The sequence below is a fragment of the Podarcis melisellensis genome (genome assembly GCF_964234715.1).
Source record: "Podarcis melisellensis genome assembly, chromosome: 11".
In the NCBI taxonomy this organism is placed as follows: domain Eukaryota; kingdom Metazoa; phylum Chordata; class Lepidosauria; order Squamata; family Lacertidae; genus Podarcis; species Podarcis melisellensis.
The window spans coordinates 38749706-38774133 of NC_138543.1; the positions used below are offsets into that span (position 1 = coordinate 38749706).

Genomic DNA, 24428 nt, shown 5'->3' on the forward strand with positions numbered 1-24428 from the left:
AGGTTACAAACTCCACTAGCCCAGAAGTAGTTGCTCCGGGTTGCAAACTTTGCCCCAGGATGAGAACAGAAATTGCGCAGCAGCAGGAGGCCCCATTAGCAAAAGTGCGCCCCAGGTTAAGAACAGTTTCGGGTTAAGAACAGACCTCCAGAATAAATTAAGTTTGTAACCCGAGGTACCACGGATTCCCAATAAGCAAAAATAAATCTTCTGTAGCTAGACTGGACAAAACCAGAAAGTATTCCACCTAGACTAATGCAACAAAAAATAAAGCAATGTGTGTCCTCAGCATGTTGATAGTATCTCACTTTCAACCTTCAAACAATATCCCTCAACGGTTCCAACAGCAGAGGGGATTAAGGTGTACCTTGTGACATAGAGAGATTTTCCTTGGGATCTGATAAACCATCCCCCAACCTGATAATTCAGAAATTTTGTGTCAAAAAAGAGCAATCTAGGAGAACACTCTCATCAACTTCCATGGGTTGCCCTACAAAATAGCAAGATACCATGCCAAAGGCCACCAAGAGGCGCAGAACAAAGGGACATTTCCTACATCAATCCCTACACTGTCTATTTCAAAAGCAGTCTTGGTCACTTAACTGTCCTGGCTATCTGGCACCTTGTACTAGTTTTCATCACTTATGGAATCCATATGCAATTTGATACAAAATTAAGTTTCTATTAATAAACTTAACCAATGCATCAGCATCCTGGTAAACTAGCCCTACCAACCATCACATTGGCAATGCAGTTATGAAATCACAAGTAGAGAAGAGTCAATGGCAAAAGACTTGCAGAATTGTTTAAATCTACGAAAGACTGGATGTTCTATGCTACCCTCAGTAGTAGCAATGAATGCAACAAATAGGACAGGGTAGACTAACACCATTCCCAATACTACTTTCCAGAAACACAGCTGCAACTGCATGAATGAGTGACAACCCTTGAAGAAAAATCATGCTTTCCACCTTGAGATGGTTATAGTATACACTGACCAGGTTTGTATGTAACATGAAGACAAACTACAGTCTGGCACAAACAAGCGGGTTCCTAGAGCAGCACCAAATTATGGTTTAACCCTTAGTGGCATGACAGCAACAGGACTGGGGGAGGAGCACAGAGGTCATGAGCTTCACAACAAGAATGCACACATTTCCTTATTTGCACTAAGCCATGGTTTGATTTAGTGGCATGTACAAACAGAGAGTTCAAATTCCCACCGATGAAGTTTTAATACCTGATTCTGGTACTATTTTCTGGTACTGTGGGTAGGAATAAATGGAAACTTCTGCAAATGAAAGCAAGCAAGTACTGGAGTGTCCCTAAGGAGCTGTATTTGGACAGGTGTTATTTAATTGGTTCATAAATCATCTAGAGCTGAGGTAGACAGTGAAATAGTCAAGTCTGGAGATGACATCAATTTATTCAGGAAGGTGAAAACTCAAGTAGACAGCATGGAGATCCAAGAGGAACTCTCCAAATTGGTAAATAGAATGGGCAATTAAATGGCAAATGAGCTTATTCTATGTAAAGTAAGTATAAAATGATGCACATTGGAGTAATAAACTGCTGAGGTATAACTAATCAGATCTTGAAGTTATGGATAGGTTAATCAAAAAAATGGCCCATGATACGGTACCTATGAGAAGGCAAATCCCATGCTTGGGAATGAAAATAAAATAGACCAGTATGACAATATTCTTATTCCTTTCCGCAACTGGAGCACCATTAACATCACGACAGTGCACAATAATCAATGGTGTAAACAGCAGGTGCCTGAAAAAAAAGTACCAATGATGCTTAGTAGCAATGGGCAAGGAATTCCTCATCCTAGACACAGACATAAGGCGTAACTGTGGATTTTTGGTTCCCTCGTCTGAAGAAGGACATTGTAGCATTGGAAAGGTTGCAAGGAAAAGCAACCAAAACTATCAGGAAACTGAAACAACTTCCCTACAAAGAGAGGACTTACAAGGAAATGGCTAGCAAATTTGAGGGATTTTCATTTACAAAAAAAAAATGCCTAGGGAAGGGAAGAGAACATAATAGATTCTTCTCCCTCTCAAGTAAGTCTGGAATTCAGGGTCACCCAATATAACTGAATGGCAGGAGATTCCTAACAGACAAAACTGCCACAAGATATTGTCATGTTCACTAGCTAATATGGCTTTAAAGGGCGATTAAATTCACAGAGATATATCCATTCCTCCTAGCTATATGGAACCTCCAGGTTCAGACACAGTGTGCACCCGAATGCCAGTTGCTAGCAGAGGCAGTGAGAGAGGGCTATTCCCTTGATGACCTATAACCAAGATTCCCAGAGTCTTCTGGTTGGTAACTCTCGGAAACAGGATGCAGGACTAGATGGACTTTTCATCTGATCTAGCACAGCTTTTTAACTATTTGTACACTAGATTGATTTGTACACTAGATTGAGTGAGGAAAAAACAGATTTCAAACCATTCCCAAATGGATTTTTCACCAAAGTTAAATAAGAGACTATATAATAACACAAACTGCATTGCAAAGCCTTCAAGCAAACTAATTAGTGAAAGGTAGGCATGCTACCCATTATATTCAAAAATGATTCAGTGTGAATCCTAAATATTTAACAAGTCTATTTTTGTCTATACTCCAGTAAAAAGGTTGCAAAAGTCTGCCTTCATACACTTGGATGCTTTTTTAAAAAAGCAGAATACTTCCTTATAATCTGGTCTATTCTTCCTGCAATTCCCTACCTTCACACTTTGCTATCCTTATCTCTCCTACGTGAACAGTTCTTTTCCATTCTTCCTGTTGACAGTCCACATATTTGTAGGAATGCATGTGAGGAGACCTTCAAGGCCCCCCAAATAGCTTCCAACCCTGTCACACACACACCCCCCCCCGCCAAATGCTTACTTCATTGTGGTGGTTACAGATAGGTAGCCGTGTTGGTCTGCCATAGTCAAAACAAAAAAAATTCCTTCCAGTAGCACCTTAAAGACCAACTAAGTTAGTTCTTGGTATGAGCTTTCGTGTGCATGCACACGAAACACTATACACTATACACAGATACACTAGTATCTGAAGAAGTGTGCATGCACACGAAAGCTCATACCAAGAACTAACTTAATTGGTCTTTAAGGTGCTACTGGAAGGAATTTTTTTTGTTTTCATTGTGGTGGTTCACCAACATTCACAGCCTCATGAACTGCAGCATTGGCAGGATTTTGTGTATGAAAATAGTTCCTCTTTCTAGCAACAGTGATGCCTCGCAACCAATGAGATTTGCCTATAAGCCAACTTCGCCAAAAGTGAACAAAGCTAGTTTAGAGTGAAGGCAATCTTCTGAAGAAGATAACTGCAGGTTATCAAGGCTGCAAACAAGCTCACAAAAATTGCTCCTATGACTTCTTCAATGCCCAATTCAGGGGTTGAAATGTGACTTAAAGTGTCAGAGAGATGTGTCTTCTTTCTACAGCATCTCCCATAAAAGGAAAATACGGAAAATGTATGTGACTGAAAGATTACCAGAAATGGAGGCACACTTCTCACTGTGCAAGACACTGACAATGTCTGTAAAATATCCTTATCCCCACCCTTCTAAGATGTAAATCTTTTGACTTGTTCCTCTTACACTTTTGCTCCTCACCTCAAGCTACACAATCCATGATTATTTATTATAACCACAAAGCCTGTTCTAGTTTTACTTTATAATATTACACATTGTATGATTCAGACACCAAAGACATGAAGTAAAAAAAACTAGTCTAAAGCTTGAGTCATAATATTGCACTTCAATCTAATTGCATTAATTACATATCTGCATGGTGATCTATTCCTTCCATTGCTCATTAAATGTAAAATCTATGCCCCAAACACTAAGCTGTAGAACAGTAGCAAACAGAAAGTCTAAGTGCAGCATTACAAATAAAACTTTTGTGGTTAGTTAGCACTTAAGTTTGCTATTTGTGGGTGGCACTGTGCTGTAAACCACTGAGCCTAGGACTTGCCGGTCAGAAAGTCGGTGGTTCGAATCCCCGTGACGGGGTGAGCTCCTGTTGCTCAGTCCCTGCTCCTGTCAACCTAGCAGTTCAAAAGCACGTCAAAGTGCAAGTAGATAAATAGGTACCGCTCTGGCGGGAAGGTAAATGGCGTTTCCATGCGCTGCTCTGGTTCACCAGAAGCGGCTTAGTCATGCTGACCACATGATCTGGGAGTTGTACGCCGGCTCCCTCGGCCAATAAAGCGAGATGAGCGCCACAACCCCAGAGTCGTTCACGGCTGGACCTAATGGTCAGGGGTCCCTTTATCTTTAAGTTTGCTATTATTCATAACTTATCTTCCCAAATTCCTTTTCTGTGCCCCCGCTCCCTGTCCAGACTCAATTTCTAGAGAACATTTGTTGTTGTTTAGTCGTTTAGTCATGTCCGACTCTTCGTGACCCGATGGACCAGAGCACGCCAGGCACTCCTGTCTTCCACTGCCTCCTGCAGTTTGGTCAAATTCATATTAGTAGCATCGAGAACACTGTCCAACCATCTCGTCCTCTGTCGTCCCCTTCTCCTTGTGCCCTCAATCTAGAGAACATAGCACAGCATTAATATTGCCCTGCACTTGGCTGTATCAGACTGCAGGTTGGATTCCCCCTTCTAGAATGAAAGCTCATGAACTAAAGCTGGAAAAGTGAACAGTACCATTCAAGCCTTAGAACTTGTTTCTTCCTTTGAGCTTAAGAGTATTGTGGAAACAAGGTGTAGGGTTCTTACTTTCTACCTTTCAAGAATGGAAAGTTAAACAGCATGGGAGGCAATATTCTATCCTTAAAAAGCTAATAGCCACATGCCAACTCATCTAATTGCTCTGGGGCAATGCATACTCATCATATAAATGTATGAAATGGCCTAATGCTAAACCGAGTCAGAGCACAGGTCAGTCTTGCCCAGTATTATGTACAAGAATTAGCACAGGCTCTTCAGAGTATCAGGTAGGGAAGCCCTGCTACTAGAGGCCCATGTAGCTGAAGATGCAGGGAGCTGAACCTTTAATTAGCTTTTTCAGGTGGCTATGTCTCAGAAGTGCATTACCGTAATTCATGTGCACATCTTTTCATGACTTGCTAAAATTGCGGAATTACAGTACAGTCCTTTACAGGACTACTACAAAGTAAACTCCACTGAGTGCAATAGGACTTACTCCCAGGTAAATGGCACAGGATTGCAGTCTAAGTTTAACAAGTTTTCAATACCTCAGTTCTCTTCTACCCGCTGCAGCTGCCAGTCTATACACACCTCCCAAGAAGTAAGAACTACTGAACTAAATGGGCTAAACGTCCATTCCACCCCCACACACCCAAAGATAATGTTGATGCAGTTCTAGCAGCTTTTATATAATCAGGCATTTCTACAAAGTATAAAAGTTTTTTTTTCTTAAGTAAAAGGCTTAACTTTCAAAATGGGAGTGGACATAAAAAAATGGAAGTAATGGGGTCTAATGTCAACAAATAAACCACAGTGTGCATACAATTCTTGATGTAAAAGGCATTTCTGACCTTAGATATGTATTACACAATAAGTGCAAAAAATAAATGGCACTTCAACAGGATCCGTTTTCAGCATATATCAACAGAGCATCTATGCAGATGTCCCGTTTTCATTGAAGTTAATAGAACTCATCATAGTCACAGCTACCTTGTCCCATTAAATTAAATATTCCTCTTCATGTATGAAGTATTCTTGCTTGTCTATAAATCCAGACCCTGGCATGTTTGCTGGTGAATTTTCTTGCTGCTAATTACCTAGCACTGCACAGCAGCAGGAAACAATGGGGTGTTACACATAAGGCACTAACAAACACAGCTGCTCTGGATGACTAAGGTAGTAGCTGGCTAACCAGGAAGTAGAAGACAAGAATACTGAAGTTCATGGCACAGTGGAAGTTAGGTCATATTACACCACATAGTTGCAAATAGAAAATAATTATTTTGTCACTGACTTCCCTCTGCCCCTCAAGACAGCCTTGCCTTCCAAGGAGTCCAGGAACAGAAAGCTGACAGATCAACCCAGAATTGAAGCTAAGTATTGAACTGGGTGCACACGAAGGCCTGCCATGGACTTGAGAATCATGGACACCAGCATGCCAATGTGGGCAGGACCTCTTTCAATACTGGTGGGAATAGACTGCATGGCCAATCATTATCTGAGGCAGACTAACTTTATTCCTTCAGTTCTGAAATTACATATTTAACCACAATCTAAAATACTGGTCTTGCCACTTGTCTTCCAGGAACTTAAAAGATTGAGATAAATTACTCATGATCTTTTTTAATGAAAGTAATGTGAGTTGCTGCCCTGGCAGCCTGATCAGCAAATTATTTTGCTAATTAATGCCCTCGTGTCCAGGTATCCAACTGAGGTTGAGGAATCCCCAAGTCAAGAGGTGGAGGACAGGAAACAAACCCTATGTCATTTTTGCTCCTGGCTTTCTTCCTCCCTCAGGACAAGCTAGATATTACACCCAGATATATGCCGCATTACCATGACCTCTTTCGAAAGAGAGAGTACTCGCACTTCCAGAGAGTAATCAAAAGTGTGGCTTTGTTGGTGCTTAACCCTTTCCCTGTTCATCATTTATTTATTCCAAATTCTCTTTTATTTTTCCCTTCAGAGTTTCAAATATAGGCAAACATTCAAGTGGAACACTGGAAGAAACAGCAATTTGGAGTCAGGAAATAGGGGGTTGTGTATCCCTGGGCTCATGATTCCAAGCAACACTCTGTAAGCAGCTTTGCCTGTGAAAAAGAACCATGAGATAGCATAACACATTTAAAGCTGTAGAGAAGGTAACACCAAGCGGAAGCAGAAAGTGCAGAGAAAACATAAGTGTTCAACCCAACATACCACATTCATTTGTATGTTGGCCAGAGCTGCCTAGGTCACTTGGGCTGATGCTAGTTCACCCCAACAGAAAGTGGCCTCTGGAGAGCAGCGGTCACAGATCTGGTGAGAAAGATACATTTCTCTTTGTGAAGAGGAGAAAATTGGTCTCCCATACAGTATAATGTTTCAATTAGGGATCTCTGAGCTTTGCTTGCTATAATACTACTGTCTGAAATCACTGTTTCAGAAATCCACCTAAGAGAAGCAATTCCTATCAGCATGGAGTTGCAGAGGCACAGAAACCATCCTCTGGTGCCACCTGTTGAGGGTTGCTGCTTGCACTGCACCCTAAACTGTAAGGGAGTAAGACTTCCTTTGGAAGAAAGTAGGACATTTTAGACTAAAATCGATTTCTGTACTGCTTCCCACATTGTTAACCTCTTGTTGACCCACTGTTGTTAGTTACAGGACACCATTTCTTGCACATACCTTAGGAGTGGGTGTGCCTTGTGGGAGGGCTGCTACTCAGCCATTCAATTGGGAGTCCCAGGTTTCTTGGCTTGGGGCTTCGGCAAAAATTTAATGTAAATAGAATATCCCCTAGATTCTGCCCCCAGCCAAGTGCTGATCCAAGGGTTGCACACACATCTGCATGTAACATATTGTTTGACCAAAGTTTTCTTCCGTCTTGTCAGTATGCCAGAAGATGAGAAACAACAAATGATTGCTTTGTATTCCCGAAGGTACAAAATGCTCTTTCAGTGGCTTCCAGGAGGTGGTGGGAAACACTTGCCTACCCACCCACTTCAGTTGAAAATGAATGGCAAACTGCATTTTTATAATGAAACAAGCAGTGTTTGGAAACATACATGATCACATGGAGGTATCAAGAGAAATTGGCCAGTGGTATAGAACATCTCTTCCCACATGCAACTGCCTGAATATTATACATATATTCTTTCAGAACCACTCCTTATAGTCTTATCACCTTCATATTAGATGGGTGCTAACTGGAGAGAGGAACTTTACAGTTGTGGTGTTGTGTCCACAGGTAGAATTGTCCTCCTCAAGAAGGCTCACTTAGCACCAAACAGGATGCTCTTTTGACACCTGGTAAAATACATTCCAATATGCCTAGACCTTCAGGTATGTCACTTAAGATGGGTTTAACAGACTGATTTTATACTATTCTGTTTTTCATTTTTGTACTAACTTAATTTTATGTATTGTTTTTATTGTTAATTGTATGTATTTTACTTGGAATTGCTAGCCACCCTGACAATTTTATGAACTGAAGGGCAGCATATAAATCATTTAAAGAAATAAATGCTTGTGTTGCTTCCGTCTTGCCCACAGTGGAAAGCTACACAAACTGCAAGGGACAGAATATTTATATATTTCAATGTGTCTCCGGTAAGTTCCCCATCCATTCATCTATATATGACATGGATAGCTCAGTTGGTTACAGCATGGTACCAAGGTCCCTGTATTCGATCCCTGTATAGAACAGTTGCATGTTCCTGCATTGCAGGGGTTGGACTAGATGCTCCTCAGTATCCCTTCCATCCCTACAATTCTATGGTTTTATGACATTATTAAAAACTGGAGTAAAAGTTGTTGGGATAATCTTAATAGTCAACTTTCATTTCACCTACGCCCTATGCAGCTTTGTATGTTGGTCAGTCTTCCTTTTTTTTTAAACAACAGATATACAAGAACCACAACAAAAACTATTTTAAATTTGTAAATATTTTATATACTGCTAGTACTGTGATTCTACAAACTGCAGACTATAACCAAGTCTTAAATTTTATAATTGTATTGTATCACTCTAGTTCTACAAATGTTTAATAAAAAATGCTGGAAAAATTACAAGTCACAGTTCTGACAGCAATATATCTTTGTTTCCCTCTCTAAACAATTAAGCTACCCAACATTTCTGCAATTTTATACTAAACTTACTTGGACCCATGTACTTGCAGAAATCCACAAAAAAACCATCCTGCCTGGAAACTCTCCTTAAAAGTAAAAGGACTAGATCCAAGGCTATTTGCAGGTGGTCTTATTTGAATATGGCAGTTTTAAAGACCAGGGAGAAAATAGCTCCCTGTTTCTTTTTTATATAAAGTGAAAGATACAGTGGAAACATTAAAATAAATTTATGTGGCTACAAATTTCCACACAAACCGAATCCCAATGCTTTTTCATTTAACTGACAGAAATATCACTCCTTGGGATTTTAGATATTAAGCATCTCATTGTTTTGGAAACACTCAGTTCATCTAAAGAACCATTGAATTGTTTTCAAGGCCTTATAGTTATTTTCTTCCAACAGCAGTCATCCTGTCAAACCACTTTTGAAACAGACTTTTAGAAACACTTGGTGATGACAGGTGACTAACCAAACCAAATTAATTGCTATATGTAAACGAGAAAACTACATTTTAAGATCTGGGCAGCCTTCCACAACATAGCACCTTCCTGGCATTTTAGACTACAACTCCCAACAGTCCCAGCCAGCAGACTGAGGTTAATGGGAGCTGTAGTCCAAATATCTGAAAGGCACATGCATTGAGGAAGGCTGGAATATCAAAGCGTCTCTCCAAGTAGGAAAATGGCGTCCAGGGCCTCCCACCTTCCTCCACCACTGGCTGAAGCAAGCAATGGCAGAGTTTTACTTCTTAGAATCATGAGAATGGGTTTGTAGATCAGAAGAACAGAATGCCACCATTCCAATGCAGAAAATATTTCTACTCAGTTAGACTACTATTCTACCCGGTCTGCTTCATTCACCCACCTGTCTAAACGAGGAAAACCCAAACCCACACACCCCCATTGGGTCACTCTGAAGCTGGAATAATAATTTTTATCCTTTCTTAAATTACACAGCTGAATAATGAGTAGCCTCATCTCTCACACACCCTCTCACACTTAATTCCATTATATGAGTATGTGTAGCTGTAACGCTGCGATAAAAACACAGTCCTCAGAGTGCAATTAGAAGAGTTGAAAGGAAAAGCAGTTAAAAATACTATGTGCTCCTTCTCCCTTTTAGTACATCAGCATTAAATACCTCTGCCACGACATAAACACCTGATGTCCTCCCTCCTCTCCCCAATTATTTAGCATTGTTGGAAGAATCCCAAGCTGACCCCACCCCACCATCAACGAGGCCAGCTAGCAACAGACGACATCACCCCCATCCATTGAGCAACAGAGATGGGCCCATCGATTCACTCTGCTTGCAGCCTTCCAATACGCTGTAGTCATACTATCCAAGGGTAATCGCTCCCAAGCTTCACCCGCCCACGAACTTCATCTGCATCTATAGAAAGCATCGCACATGCTGCTGCCAGGAAATACAGGGCAAAAAAGGGAAACACTGAATCAACACAGGAACCTTATTCTTTGTGAGGGAGGGGGAGGGGGGCAATACAAACATCCGGGTGTCAAAAGACTGTGTGTGATTCTATTTCATTTAACATTTTTGTCGAATAATTGGCGATTGGGGGGGGGGAGGTGAGAGGTAAAGCTCCCTCGGCGTCACTGCATCCGGCCGTTTGATGTATAGCTCATACCGATCTGTGTGCTTATAAAGCACGCTCCTGTTGGGGAGATGACAGGTTTGCTCAGTGCATTTGTGGAGGGGAAGGGGGGAGAGACCCACTCTCCTCCTCTTCCAAGCGATCGAGCAAACCACTCCAAAGCCTCACCTTTCCTATGCTACTACACATACCAAGCAGCTGTCCCACCTCACCATCGCGGGCGCCGATCCCCCCCCCCTACACACACCCCGACCCCCTTCCTGCACCACCACACACGCATTGTGGGGCGGGGGTCACGCCCTTCCCTACCAGCTCCCCATCCGTTCCCCTGTCATTCCCTCAACCTCTCGAGACTGACCCCTCCGCCCCATGGCTTCCCCCCCACCCTGCGCCTCCTGACACACACACATATGTGTGCATTTATAAACATACACATTTCTATATATTTACACACACCCTTTTCATTCCTCCTCCTCCTCCTCGCCCGCCCTTCCCCACAGCACTGCAGCAGCAGCCTCACGCCCCGAGTCCCTCGCAAGCCCACTCCCTCCCCACCGCTGCCACCATCACAGGAGGCGACACAAAAAGCGCCTTAGCGACAGCGGGCGACGCCACAGGCCCGCCGCCGCCCCACACGCGCAACCCTCCACACGCCCCGGCGGAGGGGCGGCTCGTGTCCTCCGCGGGCCCCGCGCGCATAAAGGGCCCCGGCCCCTCCCCCCTCCCGAAGGAGAAGGGCGGCAGCCAGCCAGGCAGGAGGAGGAAGCAGGCTGCCGGCGCTCCCTCCCTCCCTCCTTTCCCATTGCATCCATCCCTCCATCCATCCCTTTCCTTCCCTCCTCCCGGCTCACCATCGCTGCGCTTGATCTCCACATAGATCCCTATCTGGATCTTGCCGAAGTTGGCCGTTGCCATCGCGTCATAGAGTGACGGTAGCGGGAGGGGGGGAGGGGAAGGGAGAGAGAATACGAGACTGTTCGGGGGCCCCGCCGGGCGCGAGAGAAGGAGAAGGGGCGCCCGCGACGGCAGCGGCAGTTTCTACGGGGAAGGGGGAGGGGGGGAAAGGGAGGTGGAGGAGGAGGAGAAAAAGGCGCCGGCCGGATACAACAGTCGCCGGGAGCCGCTGCGGCTGCGCACACAATGGAGGCGTCACGGCAGGACCGGCTTGAAGGGGCGGGAGGAGGCGGGGCGGCCGCTGGAGTAGCGGCGGAGGCGGCGAGTTGCCCGAGTTTGGCGGGAGGAGACGTCTTGGGCCGCTGCTCGGCGCTCGTTTCGTTCTCGTCTGGGGCGCCCGCGGCCGAGAGGCTCCCCGGCTCTGCCGCCCGCTCTTCCTTCGCTCCCTCACAGGAGCCACACACTGGGCGACCTAACGTTTCAGACGTGAACAGCTGCTGCCTTCGCCCTTTCCAAGCCCGCCCAACTTCCGTGTGGTGTTAGGTACCTACTACTACTAGCCCCATTTGGCGAGGAGAGGGTGCGCCGTTTGCCCGAGGCGGGCGAGTGAATCTCTTGAACCGCGAGGTGAAATTTGAACTCAGGTTCAACGCTCAACTCCTTGCGCAGGATACTGCCTTGAATCTAAAAAGGGGCACAAGACTGCCCTTTGAGTTATAAGGTGAGTAGGAAAGAAAGCATGCAGGGCCTGACACTGCAAGCCTCAAAGTTAAGGCAGTTCATAAAAATGACACCTGCCAAGCCATATATATACTTGGCATATCAGCTACCTGCCCCTGAGCCGGACAAGCGTATTGGCAAGGCAGCTACGGCAATGGCTCGCCTCTCCAAAAGGGTACGGGAGAATGCAATGCAAAGGTCCAATACCAAGATGAAGGTCTACCACGCTTGTGTGTTGAACATGCTCTTTTTGGAAGTGAGTCATGGGCAACTTAAGATCATCAGGAACATGACCTCAACACCTTCCACATGTGCCACATCAGGAAGGTTTTGGGCATCACATGGCAGGACAGTTTCAAGCAGAAATGCACTCTCCCAAGCCCACATTCACAGCATGTTCGTAGTCCTTTCTCAGAAACGTCTATGCTGGCTTGACCATGTCCACAGAATGGAAGATGGCAAGATCCCCAGGGAGCTGGCTTCAAGCACCAGGCCAAATGGCAAGACCAACTCTGGTTAAGAGCTCTGCAAATGTAACATGAAGGTTGGCAATGTGGAAATCCCTTGTAGGTAAACGCAGCACTTGGAGACAGGTCATGTAATCACAGCAGTGACCAGACCAGAAATGCCTGCTGGGAGCAGCACAGAAAGAAGAAACGCCATGGTACACCATGGGACGCCTTCATCTGCCCCAACTGCAATAGAACATGACTCTCTTGTATCTGTCTCTAGCCACAGCAGGTGCTGTAACTCTCCAGCGGTTTGACTTTACCCTTCCATTGTCTCCCAACACAGATGACAACCAAGATAAGGTTTATGGATGTGCCAGATTCAAAATTGATCCGATAATTTATACAGGTACAGAAAGTTAAATAGTGCTTAAAATGGACACCTTGACTCTTTTTACTCCCAGTTTTGATACAGGCATCTCATACATCTCTTTCCCATTTTGATAAACTGCTGGTGTACAGTATTTTATTCAGGCTTGCCGAAGAAGGCATGCTTTCATTGGCTTGTGGAAGTTCTGGGCAGTGGTTCAAAAATTTAAGATTTTCCTGCCCTATTGAAGCCTATGCTGGCAGCTCCCAGCAAAAACTATGGTGTACGTGTAGTTTAAATTTTGAATTGAGAATTTTGCCACTTCTACAATATTTGCAGAAGGAACTACCTAAGGATTTTGTGTGAAGTGCTTGTTTCTTTTGTTATAGAATATGGCATTATGGTGTAAAGATTAGAACAGGGATTGCCAGTGTTTTGGGGCCCTGATACACATTTAGAAACCCAAAAAAGTCATGGGCACTACCTGCAATCAGATACACACAGTTCACCTTTTTTCAACTTTCAAAACTGAAATGCCATGCATAAAATAATTATTGTTAGGCCCAACTTTGTGCAGGTTCATGCTATAGCACTGTGAAATGCACTTGAATCTGCTGCATTTAACCACAAGTTGCAGTTCACTGCAGGGTTTGTTAATGGAAGTGCATTTATAACTGAGAACTAACGAATATATTCAAAAATTAGTAATTATCAAGCAACTACTATAATATTTTACAGAACTTGAATCTTTTAATATAATTCCCTTTAAAAACCCAAGGAATTACAGTGTTGTTGTTTTAAAAAACCTAGCAGTTTAAGACATCTCATGCTGAATCAAGTTCTTAAAGCTAGGATGTTGGAAGCTAAGTGTGATATCTTAACAGTCCTACCCCATAATCACTAATGATCTACAGTGTTACAAACTGTGCTTACAACTTACAGTTAATGCACCCACACTTTCCCTTGCTCTTTCAGGCCCAAATTCAAATAAGGAAGATGAAGCACCTGGAACCAGCTCTAGAACATAGAACCATGTTCTATGTTGCCCTCGTCCTGTTTTGCCTTATGAAGCACCTGAGCCTCATTAGATAAATCAATCTGTGAGCTGCTCTGTGGCTATTTGTTGCCTAGACAGTAGCTGGCAGGGTGGATTAAACAGTGGGAAAGGGTCTTCTAGCATCGTTCACTATCCTTATGATGATTCACCATATAGGAGGCTGTGTATGGCACTGAATGACATAAGAGTTCAAAATTTATTCTGAATTTGGAATTGCAACATGATGCCTGAGAGAAAAATAATTGCAGCAGACATCTGGGGTTGCTTTGGAACCTGAGATGATAAGGGGGCAGTGATGTGGATGGGTAAAGCATTACTTTGCTTCAAACTGCCCCCTACTAATGTCATTTCACAACAGAAAATATGTATGGGCCAAGATTTGTGAACTTAATAAGGTAACTTGATATTCTATGTCCTCTTGCAACCTTTTAGACGGGGAGATCTGTTGACCTATACATGCACTGAATCAATCCACCCATTCCTCCTCAAAATCATCACCCTTATCACCTCTAAACTGCCGTGGTGCAGCTTTCTTGGTCCCTGTGGTCAATCAGCTGGATTGCTTACCAAACATGCTTTCATGTTTCATTACTGGTATTGTCATCCAGTACAACTACACATATCACCCCCCCCAAGCAGCAATGGTACTACTCACATGTAATGCATCAGCCCAGACCCTACCCCACTGTTTAACCCAAGTGTGGGAAACTTTGGCCCTCCAGATGTTGTTGAACTACAACTCCCATCATCCCTGGTCATTAGCCATACTTTCTGGAGCTTTTAAATTGTAGTTCAGCAACATCTGGTGATCTAAAGGTTCTTTACAACTGGCTTAGCCCATCCTGCCAGTTACTGACATAAGCAACAAGTGTTTATACTCCACCTTTTTGTGTAGTTTCAGGTATTTACCCCTTTTATCCTTAAAACAACTGAGAGAAGGAAATCATCCAGTGTCTCATCCAGTTATCCGGTGTGCTTTGTGCCCAAGCAGGAATTTTAATACAGCTCCAAATCCAACACAAACCAGTTTATCATAGTGGCTCTAAGCATGCTTTAACTACCCGACACAGTCACAATTTGCTTCCTTTGTTGTGTTGGTGGAGTATAAACACCTGCTTGTGTTGGTGGAGTGTAAACACCTGTTTGACTAGGCATGCAAAGTTTTATCTCCACAACTGCACAAAACAACACATTAAAGACCTTAATCCTGTGCCCTTTGTACAAAATCACTACATGTAATTCACGGTAACTGCCTTGGATTAACAACTTTCCTGATTCTATACACATAAATAACATGGATTGGAGTTCCTACATAATGCATACTAATTGAAAGCATGGGGAGTATCCTCTGCTCACTCCTTTTTGACCTCCCTGTTTTTTAGTGTGGTATGGTAGTTAGAGAGTAACTAATCCCATCTAAATGATCCTGAATATGAACCTTTGTATTTCTTCACCTAATTCCTTCTGAAGATCAGAAGGAGCTTCTGTCCCTGTACTGAATCTGGCCCCCCACTTTCCATCCCTAGAGGCAAGAAAAGGGTGTGAATGTGAAGCGTCTTCAGCAGTGGGCCTTGGCATCCATCAGGAGTCTGATCTGCCATACAATGGTACCTCGTGTTACGTACCATCCCCTTTGCAAACACTTCGGGTTACGTGCTCCGCTAACCCGGAAGTAGGTGCTCCTTGTTGCGAACTTTACCCCGGGATGTGAGTGGAAGTTGTGCTCCGGCGGCGCACGCACAGCAGGAAGCACCATTAGCAAAAGCGCGCCTCATTTTATGAGTGGTTTCTGGTTACAAACGGACCTCTAGAACCAATTACTGTAGGTTCATAACCAGAGGTACCACTGTACTCGCTTGTCAAAACAAGCTGGTGACAAGAGCAGTAAACATTCCTCCACCTACCTAGTAGTTTGCCTGTCTTTCCTCATGGATTCTTCAGTGTTTAGTTTTGATCTGGATACTCCAGAGAACAAAGGCAATCAAAATGAATTTAGTGATCTATAATATGAAAAGTGAGGGAAGCACATGAAAGAGTACAGCCCCTTAAATCTGTTCCCATGAAATTTCTCCTGGGAACACTGGAGGAAGGTTTGAGAACACTGATTAATGTAGATTTAGGCCTGATACTCAGCCCTGGTGTGGCAGTTAGGCTGGTAGCTTTGCTTTATATAAGCATCTTCCTCCCACTTTTTAATTGGCTATTTAAAAGGTAACTCATACTTTTAAAAACAACTTGTATTTATTGAACACCCTACATCTTTTTTTCCTCCCCAGGTGAGTATGGATGGTGTATAAGATCAGAATTCAAGAGATTCTGCTTAAGGGTCAACACCCAGCTCTCCCCCCCCCCCCCCGGCCCCGAGCTTTCTATGTACTCTTAAAAGCAGCCTCTGGAGGAGTATCAAGGTTGCAGCACTGCAGAAGAAGGACTTAACCTTATCCCATGCTGTTTTCCTGATCTAAAGGTGGGGCAAATAGCAGCTTTGGAGAGGGCTGTTTACATCAATCCAAATCAGTTACTTTTAAGAAAAAATAGAAACATCCTCTCATCAAGTTTGGCCTCTTAAAATACTTTTGTTACAGGAAACTTTTAAGACATTGGCATTATCTAAGTATGTTAATGAATTAATTTACTTTTTCAAACACAGTTAGCATTAAGGAACCTAAAATGTGGGCAGGTCCACCAGGCTATATTGGTCCACTTCCCTTTTTTCCTTTTGGCCCAGAGGACTTCAATATTCTTAATTTCTTTGTGCACATGAGCAAAACTAATTTCCCCAGAACTGTGCTTAAGCTTCCCCTTTTCAGCAATTGTAGTAAAATCATCTCAATAAAACTAACAGCTTGTATTAATTCCTGCTCCCACCTGAACAATTTAACCTTATTAAGAACAGCAATTCCTCTTAATTGACCAAAATAAAATTGGTGCATATTCACCAGTCCACTTCTGTCTCCTAATTTTTCTAATTCAGACACTTGTTCACATAAAACAGTAAGGCTGCATATAATTTATGCATCTGAAAAAGTCAAAATCCTCTTGTATTGGACAATCGTTCACTAAACAATAATAGGTGAGCACTTCTGTCACATTATTATTCGTTTGTATGATATCTTTAAAAACTAATAAGCCTTAGATATAGATATGATTTTGGAAAATGACAAATACTGAATAGAAAAGATGATTTCATGGTAGCTGAATAGCTGAAAGTGGACATTTTTTCCCCCTAGTATTGTGACTTCACTGAAGCAGCAGTAGCAGCTCAGCTCTCTTCCAGTCCCCTCCTTTCTACTCAATCCCCCTTTAAGCATCTCATTCACCGTATGGTGTAGCTTTTTAACACTACCCCCAGCTGAGTATAACACTTCATGAATAATAGCATTAGGAAGCAAGACTACAAAGTACTGCAAATACAAGAACAGTTACATCTACAGTGATACAAAGCTTTAAACTATTCTTTTTGCTCTGAAATAAAAAAGTAGACTTTTGTGTAGGGAAAGACAAACAACACCACCGAAAAATCCACACACAGCATTTTATTCAATTTCCTATAGTTCTGTCAAGAAATAATATTTGGTTTTGCTATATAGCCATCACCATGATAATGTTTATTGAGGTTAGAGGATGGATTTCAAAAATTAATCATATCTGAGCTTGCACATATTTTGAGTAGAAATATAATTTAAAGTGATGTCTCTTAAAGATTTTTACAACAACAGCATTTATATCCAAGTGCATTTGCTTAGATTTCTATTTAGTGAAAATTAGTATGCAGGTAGTGTTCTGAAACCATAATACCACATTTGTCTTAAATGTCCATTTTATTGTGCATTCATGACACTTTGTGCTCATGATGATATCAGGGCGGTCACACGTGATCCTGCTTTCTGTACTGTTTGTGCTTGCAAAGGTTCTGGGGTAGTCACATGGCTTCATTTCTAAACAGTGCATATCCCATCACTTCCAGCTGAAATCCTGTAACTTGTTATCCCACAAATATTCTGGTTTATTTTTTACCTGTTTTTGGTACAATAATGTAGAAGCATTGCAGAACAAGTAATCAAGCAGAATAAACCCACTACTGGTGCGCTATGACCATGTCAAGAATAGATGTGCAACACTGGTGTCAGAAGTGGGGTTTCCTGGAGGAAGGGCCTGTGAGTAAGGTGCGCCTGTGCTGAAATAGGCGAAATATCTACAGACCTTGAGCAGCTTGAGAGAATAGAACAACATCAGAACTAGCAGTTTGAGCAGATGCTCTAGCAGCAGTGGTGACAGATGGAGCAGCAGAACCAGTTGTTTGATATAATAGAGCCACGACTAGCAGAGTGGTAGGGAAGTCTCCATGGAGTGGAAAGTGTGACTCCATGCAACGTTCGAGCGTGCTTGATGTGATGCTACAGGGGATTAAAAGTGACCCAGGAGCACAGCTGCATGGCATCCAGAGGGAAGGGGTGGCCAAAGAGATCCAGAGCATGGATGGGCAGCTATGAGGCTTGGACTCCAAAGGGCTGCAGTCAGTAGCTGAAGGCAAGGGGGAAGACAATGCTTCAGAGAAGGGTGCACTGCCTGAAGCCAAGGAAATGCTGATTAATTTCTCTACTCCTTGGGAGCCTGCTGTGGAAAAGGAGCAGGAGGGATTGGGGGTGCCTGTAAGTGTGCAGTGGCTGTTGTTAATTGATTTCTTCACCCCCTGTGTGCTTTCTGTGGAAGAGAGGAAGCAGGAAGAATCAGTGCCTGTGGAGATGCCAGAAGATGAGGTGTGTGAGAGAGAGAGCAAGAGGAAAGTAAATTAAGCAAGGCCATTAGGAAGACTACAGAGGATCAAAGGGACGCTTTGCGAAAAAGCAAATGGGTGAAGCCCCTCAAGAGCTTAGAGTTGAGAGGAGTTACGTGACGGGAAAGCAAAAAGGCAGAAAGCAGGGCATGATGGCTAATGTCTATTTGAAAGAGGCAAGACCCTCTTGGAGTGTAATGTAAGGAACCCCTCTATCATATGCTCTGGTTGTTAATATGTATAAATAAACCATATATCTAAAGACACCACTGTCTGTGGTGCCTCATTTTCCAAAAGAAACAGACCCTGAGTCTAGAACTCCCTGGAATCTTGCTCCACTCAGAGATTGAGGGTGGTATGCAACAATATTCTCCTGTAAATGTTTGTGTTCATTACAGCTTATGGCTGAAACCAATTAAGTGAAATTGGCTGTATCTTGGTGCTAGGTATTGGTGGGGGCAAGGGAGACAAGTGATTGTTTAATAATAAAAAGAACAGTTATTAATAACTGATGTTTACTTAATTCTAACTGAAATATGCAGAGCTTTTACAGTTCAAAATATGGCAGATATTAATATATTTTATTGTACTATTTAGTATTCATATTTTTCCTTTCTTCTGTAAACTGTGTCCAGAGGACAGAATAATTGTGTCCTAAATCTTCTCTTGCTTTTAGAAACATTTCCCTCCCTTAACTGGATTTCACTTTTACATAACTGAAAACATTCACTGAAGGGCACAGTTCAAGTTTGATTTCTTTTCAGAAAATTGCAGAAGTTGACCCTTCTGGTCCCAAGACCTTTCCTAATGGTAGATGTCTTTCCTTCATTACCACTTTCCTTAATGAACCATTAGAAAGGATCAGCTATGTCAGAAAATTGTATGGACTCTACAGTCAGGCTATAGGAGAGAAATGGAAGCTTAATTGAAGAAGAAATACATTTCAAATTGACCTGCAATCCAATCCTATCCCTCTGGATGAAGATAAGACTACTACTAAGCAGTCCCTTACACTGGTGTAATTTAGAGTTTGTTTAAGGGTATGTTTATGCCCTTGTAACCATAAACCTGGGATGCGGGTGGCGCTGTGGGTTAAACCACAGAGCCTAGGGCTTGCCAATCAGAAGGTCTGCGGTTCGAATCCCTGTGATGGGGTGAGCTTCCGTTGCTCAGTCCCTGCTCCTGCCAACCTAGCAGTTCAAAAGCAAAGTGCCAGTAGATAAATAGGGACCGCTCCGGTGGGAAGGTAAACAGCGTTTCCGTGCATTGCTCTGGTTTGCCAGAAGCGGCTTAGTCATGCTGGCCACATGACCCGGAAGCTGTACGCCGGCTCCCTCAGCCAATAAAGCGAGATGAGCGCCGCAACCCCAGAGTCGGTCATGACTGGACCTAACGGTCAGGGGTCCCTTTACCTAACCATAAAGCAGAGTAAGTACTACATTGCCTCACCTCACAGGGGTGTTGTAAGGATAAAATGTGGAGGGAAGAACCTTGTACACCATCTTGAGCTCCTTGGAGGAAAGATGAAATATAAATGTAAGAAATAAATAAAAATAATGTTAACTTGCCAAGGAAAAGAAACTGGCAGTGCTGGGGAGGATTGGAAGAGTAGCCAGCTTAGCAGGATCTTTTCCTCCACCAAGTTTAAACCCACCTCTCTGTGCTGGCATAAACTTACGACAGTACAACAGCTATCATAACTAAATATGCACCCACTGGACTTAATAGGCTAATTTCATTTCCATGCTTTTCCTTTTCCCCCTCCCCAAGTCACAGCAGGATCCATGCAGACTAGATTTACTCATTCCTGTCATATTGTAAATATGTGTTCACAGGCCTCTCTTCGTGGAGAGGAAAATGAGATAGCTTCCCCAGTTAAATATTCATTGAAAATCCAGTTTGAACATGCTACTATTGAAATTTTTTTAAGAATCAGCAGCATGCACTGTTCCTGTTAAGACAGAAGATAGTGTATCCCTGCAGCCACATTCACTTCAAGTTGCTGGGGGAAAGAAATACTTGGTAGCTCTCCAGAAGTATTTTTGCACCTTGCCAAATGGAGCTGTTGAAGAATCCAAGCTAGCAAACTGAATGAAATTAGACTTTAATATTGGGCATTGCTTTTCAGTCAAATACATTTGAAAGGGATTCTTTAGTGAGGGATAATAAAAAAAAAAGTTATTAGCTAGCAGCTGAACATTTGTTCTGAATATTATTGAGCCCTAGATTCTCTCTAAGCATCTTGGGATGCGTGAAATTCAGTTTGTAATCCCCCCCCCTTTTTTAAGCGCAACAGATTTATCTGTGTCATTAAATGCTCTTAGAACAATGTCTTCCTAATGACAGAAAAGCAACTTTATAACAACTTTTTTCTATCTCCTTCCCAATCCTTTGTCGTGAAGGACTTTGGCAAGAAACTGTCCCACTATTCATCTTTATAAGCTACTTTGGGAGCCCTTTTAACTGAAGAGCAGGTTAAAATCCTTCAAATAAATAAATAGAATTGATTTTTGGGTCTTACCAAATAACAAAACATAAAATACAAGATGAGGTTAAGTTACATTGTGGAGAAGACTTGTATTATAAGACTAATGAGGGCTCTATTCTTACATTGCTATCTCAAAATGTATAATGTTGACACAAAACTGCTTTCATCTCACTACTGACCCATCTAGTTCATTATGGTGTATTCTAGCTCTCCACAGTAGAAGAGCTTCCCGAAAATAAGATACAAGGATTTGACCCCAGCACCTTCTACGTGTGAAGATACATGTGTTCTACTATTCAGCTGTTTCCCACGCCAGTCTATAAGCCAGTACTTTGAAAGCAGAATAAAAGCTTCTGCAGATTTTAGTATACAAAGCAGTGCCCATTTGTACAAACATATAAATTCAGTAGTGATCACCTTTCAAATGTGTATGCCCATTGGATCCTGGGAACCTCATAAAAATGGCACATTTCTGTCCTTCATGATTGGTGAGGTATATTTTTGAAAGCTTCAGGGAAGATGCCTAAATCCACCGAGTAATCAGAAGCAGGCTTCTATGTGTGGCCTGTTGACTTGTCCATGGAATTTTCTTGGCAGGGATACTGGAGTGGCTTGCCGGTTCCTGCTCCAGGTGGATCATGTTTGGTCCCTGCTTATTTAACTTATATGCAGAATTCATCATGTGAAAGGCTGGGCTGGATGAATCCCAAGCCGGAATTAAGATTGCCCGAAGAAATATCAACAACCTCAGATATGCAAATGACACAACCTTAATGGCAGAAAGTGAGGAGGAATTAAAGAACCTTTTAATGAGGGTGAAAGACGAGAGTGCAAAATATGGTCTGAAGCTCAACATCAAAAAAACGAAGATCATGGCCACTGGTCCCATCACCTCCTGGCAAATAGAAGGGGAAGAAATGGAGGCTGTGAGAGATTTTACTTTCTTGGGCTCCATGATCACTGCAGATGGTGACAGCAGTCACGAAATTAAAATACGCCTGCTTCTTGGGAGAAAAGCAATGACAAACATAGACAGCATCTTAAAAAGCAGAGACATCACCTTGCCAACAAAGGCCCACATAGTTAAAGCTATGGTTTTCCCAGTAGTGATGTATGGAAGAGAGAGCTGGACCGTAAAGAAGGCTGATTGCCGAAGAATTGATGCTTTTGAATTATGGTGCTGGAGGAGACTCTTGAGAGTCCCATGGACTGCAAGAAGATGAAACCTATCCATTCTTCGGGAAATCAGCCCTGAGTGCTCACTGGAAGGACAGATCCTGTAGCTGAGGCTCCAATACTTTGGCCACCTCGTGAGAAGAGAAGACTCCCTGGAAAAGACCCTGATGTTGGGAAAGATTGAGGGCACAAGGAGAAGGGGACGACAGAGGGTGAGATGGTTGGACAGTGTTCTCGAAGCTATGAACATGAGTTTGACCGAGCTGCGGGAGGCAGTGGAAGACAGGAGTGCCTGGCGTGCTCTGGTCCATGGGGTCACGAAGAGTCGGACACGACTAAAGGTCTAAACAACAACAAAATGTGTGGCATGTCCTTCAGACTGGGTCTCATGCTTATGAGAGTGCTGTGCATAATTAAATGCATCCAAGCCCTTAACTATACTTCACTATACAGAGAAGGTTGTGTGCAATACCACTAGCTTTGCAAAGCTGCTATCTGTTTGGAGATCAGCAGTGATGTGCATTGTCAAAGCAGCAGCAGTCTTATCTGTGTGCCTCAATATCCAGGACCCAGAGTTTCTGTCTTCCATATGGGCCAAGGGCTACTTTTTAGACTTTGGTCACTTGTCTTCCAGTCATTTGTTCCTACTGCCCAGCACATACTCATACCACTTTGCACAAAAACAAAAAGTATGCTCCTATTTCAAATCACTGCAGAAGTCTTATAATACAAGTCTTCTCAACAACGTAAGTTAACCCCATCTTGTATTTTATGTTTTGTTATTTGGGACAATCATGGAACTAGAGAATGCACACCAAAATTAATCAAAATGTGCACATTATATTGCATCATTTCTGTGAGTGCAGAGTTTGTTTCTGTGCTCTAGAGCTCACTGGGAAAGAGTTTTTTCGACATGATTAAGCAAATTCAACTGCCAGTATACCACATCTCTTATCAAATCTATCCTGTGTGACATTGTCTTTGTAATCATAATTGTTAACAGTCCTTATATCTTTATAATTCTTAAATGTTGCAAGTCCTACCATACATACACACCTTCATTGAAGAGAGAAAGAATCCCTAACTATTCCCAATACAGTGGTACCTCGGGTTACAGATGCTTCAGGTTACAGACTCCGCTAACCCAGAAATGGTACCTCAGGTTAAGAACTTTGCTTCAGGATGAGAACAGAAATCACACGGCTGCGGCACGGCAGCAGCGGGAGGCCCCATTAGCTAAAGTGGTCTTCAGGTTAAGAACAGTTTCAGGTTAAGAACGGAACTCCAGAACAAATTAAGTTCTTAACCCAAGGTACCACTGTAATCATATAGAAATGGGCACGGCAATTTTACCACAGAAGCCACACGGATAGTCAAAAAATAGAAGGGGCAGAGAAGAGTATACCTGTCCTTAGGACAAAGTGGATGTTGGATTCCTTGAGGGCACTCAATAGAATTCTCGTTGGAGCTTTGAGAGCTAGCTAAACTTTTAAAATCTAGGGCTTTTTATCCCAATTTCAGCCAGCACATTCTAATGGAGAAGGGAGGGGCCTTTGGGACAAGCAATTCCTATAATTTCCATAATTTTATTGTGCTATTGAATTTTATCCCAGAGTTTTGTGCTTGCTTCCCACTTTGCCCATCCTGCTTAATTAACAGGTGGAAGAAGGATAGCAAAACTGGTCAACCTTGTCTGCTTCCTGTCTCAAACATTATCTTGATGGCAATCCAGTCAGGTGTTAAATAGATTTTAATGGTAGCTAGACTTACATGTGCTGATCCTTATACAAGGTGTGAGGAGATCAGGACATTTCCTGAATTCCTCTCAGGACATTTGTTTTTAAAGAGCAGACTGGTACCAGGGCTCAAGAAAGTTCATAATGGAAGGTCTCTTGTCATATACTCAGTTTTGTCAGTCTTTTTATTTATGGCATGATTTACAAAAACAAACCATAGAGTTCAGAGTGGCACATTCTTATTCACACCAGTGTAATAGGATTGTTGGCTCTCTTATTGGTTCTTCTTTTCCTTTTAAGAGCAGTCAGCTACACCAAAAATTAGAAGAAGCTTTCTCTGGCATTCAGATAAG

The 24428-nt window shown here is 42.7% G+C and overlaps 1 protein-coding gene across 3 annotated transcripts in view; it reads right to left on the minus strand.

The window, feature by feature from the left end:
• Positions 1 to 11460, minus strand: part of KIF2A (kinesin family member 2A) — a 46317-nt gene extending 34857 nt beyond the window's left edge. For all 3 annotated transcript variants that reach the window (XM_081929692.1, XM_081929691.1, XM_081929690.1), the window contains exon 1: positions 11260 to 11460. In XM_081929692.1, the coding sequence (XP_081785818.1) occupies positions 11260 to 11323 (64 nt within the window). In that variant the 5' untranslated portion in view covers positions 11324 to 11460. The remainder of the gene's footprint in view (positions 1 to 11259) is intronic.
• Positions 11461 to 24428: the final 12968 nt, after the last annotated feature.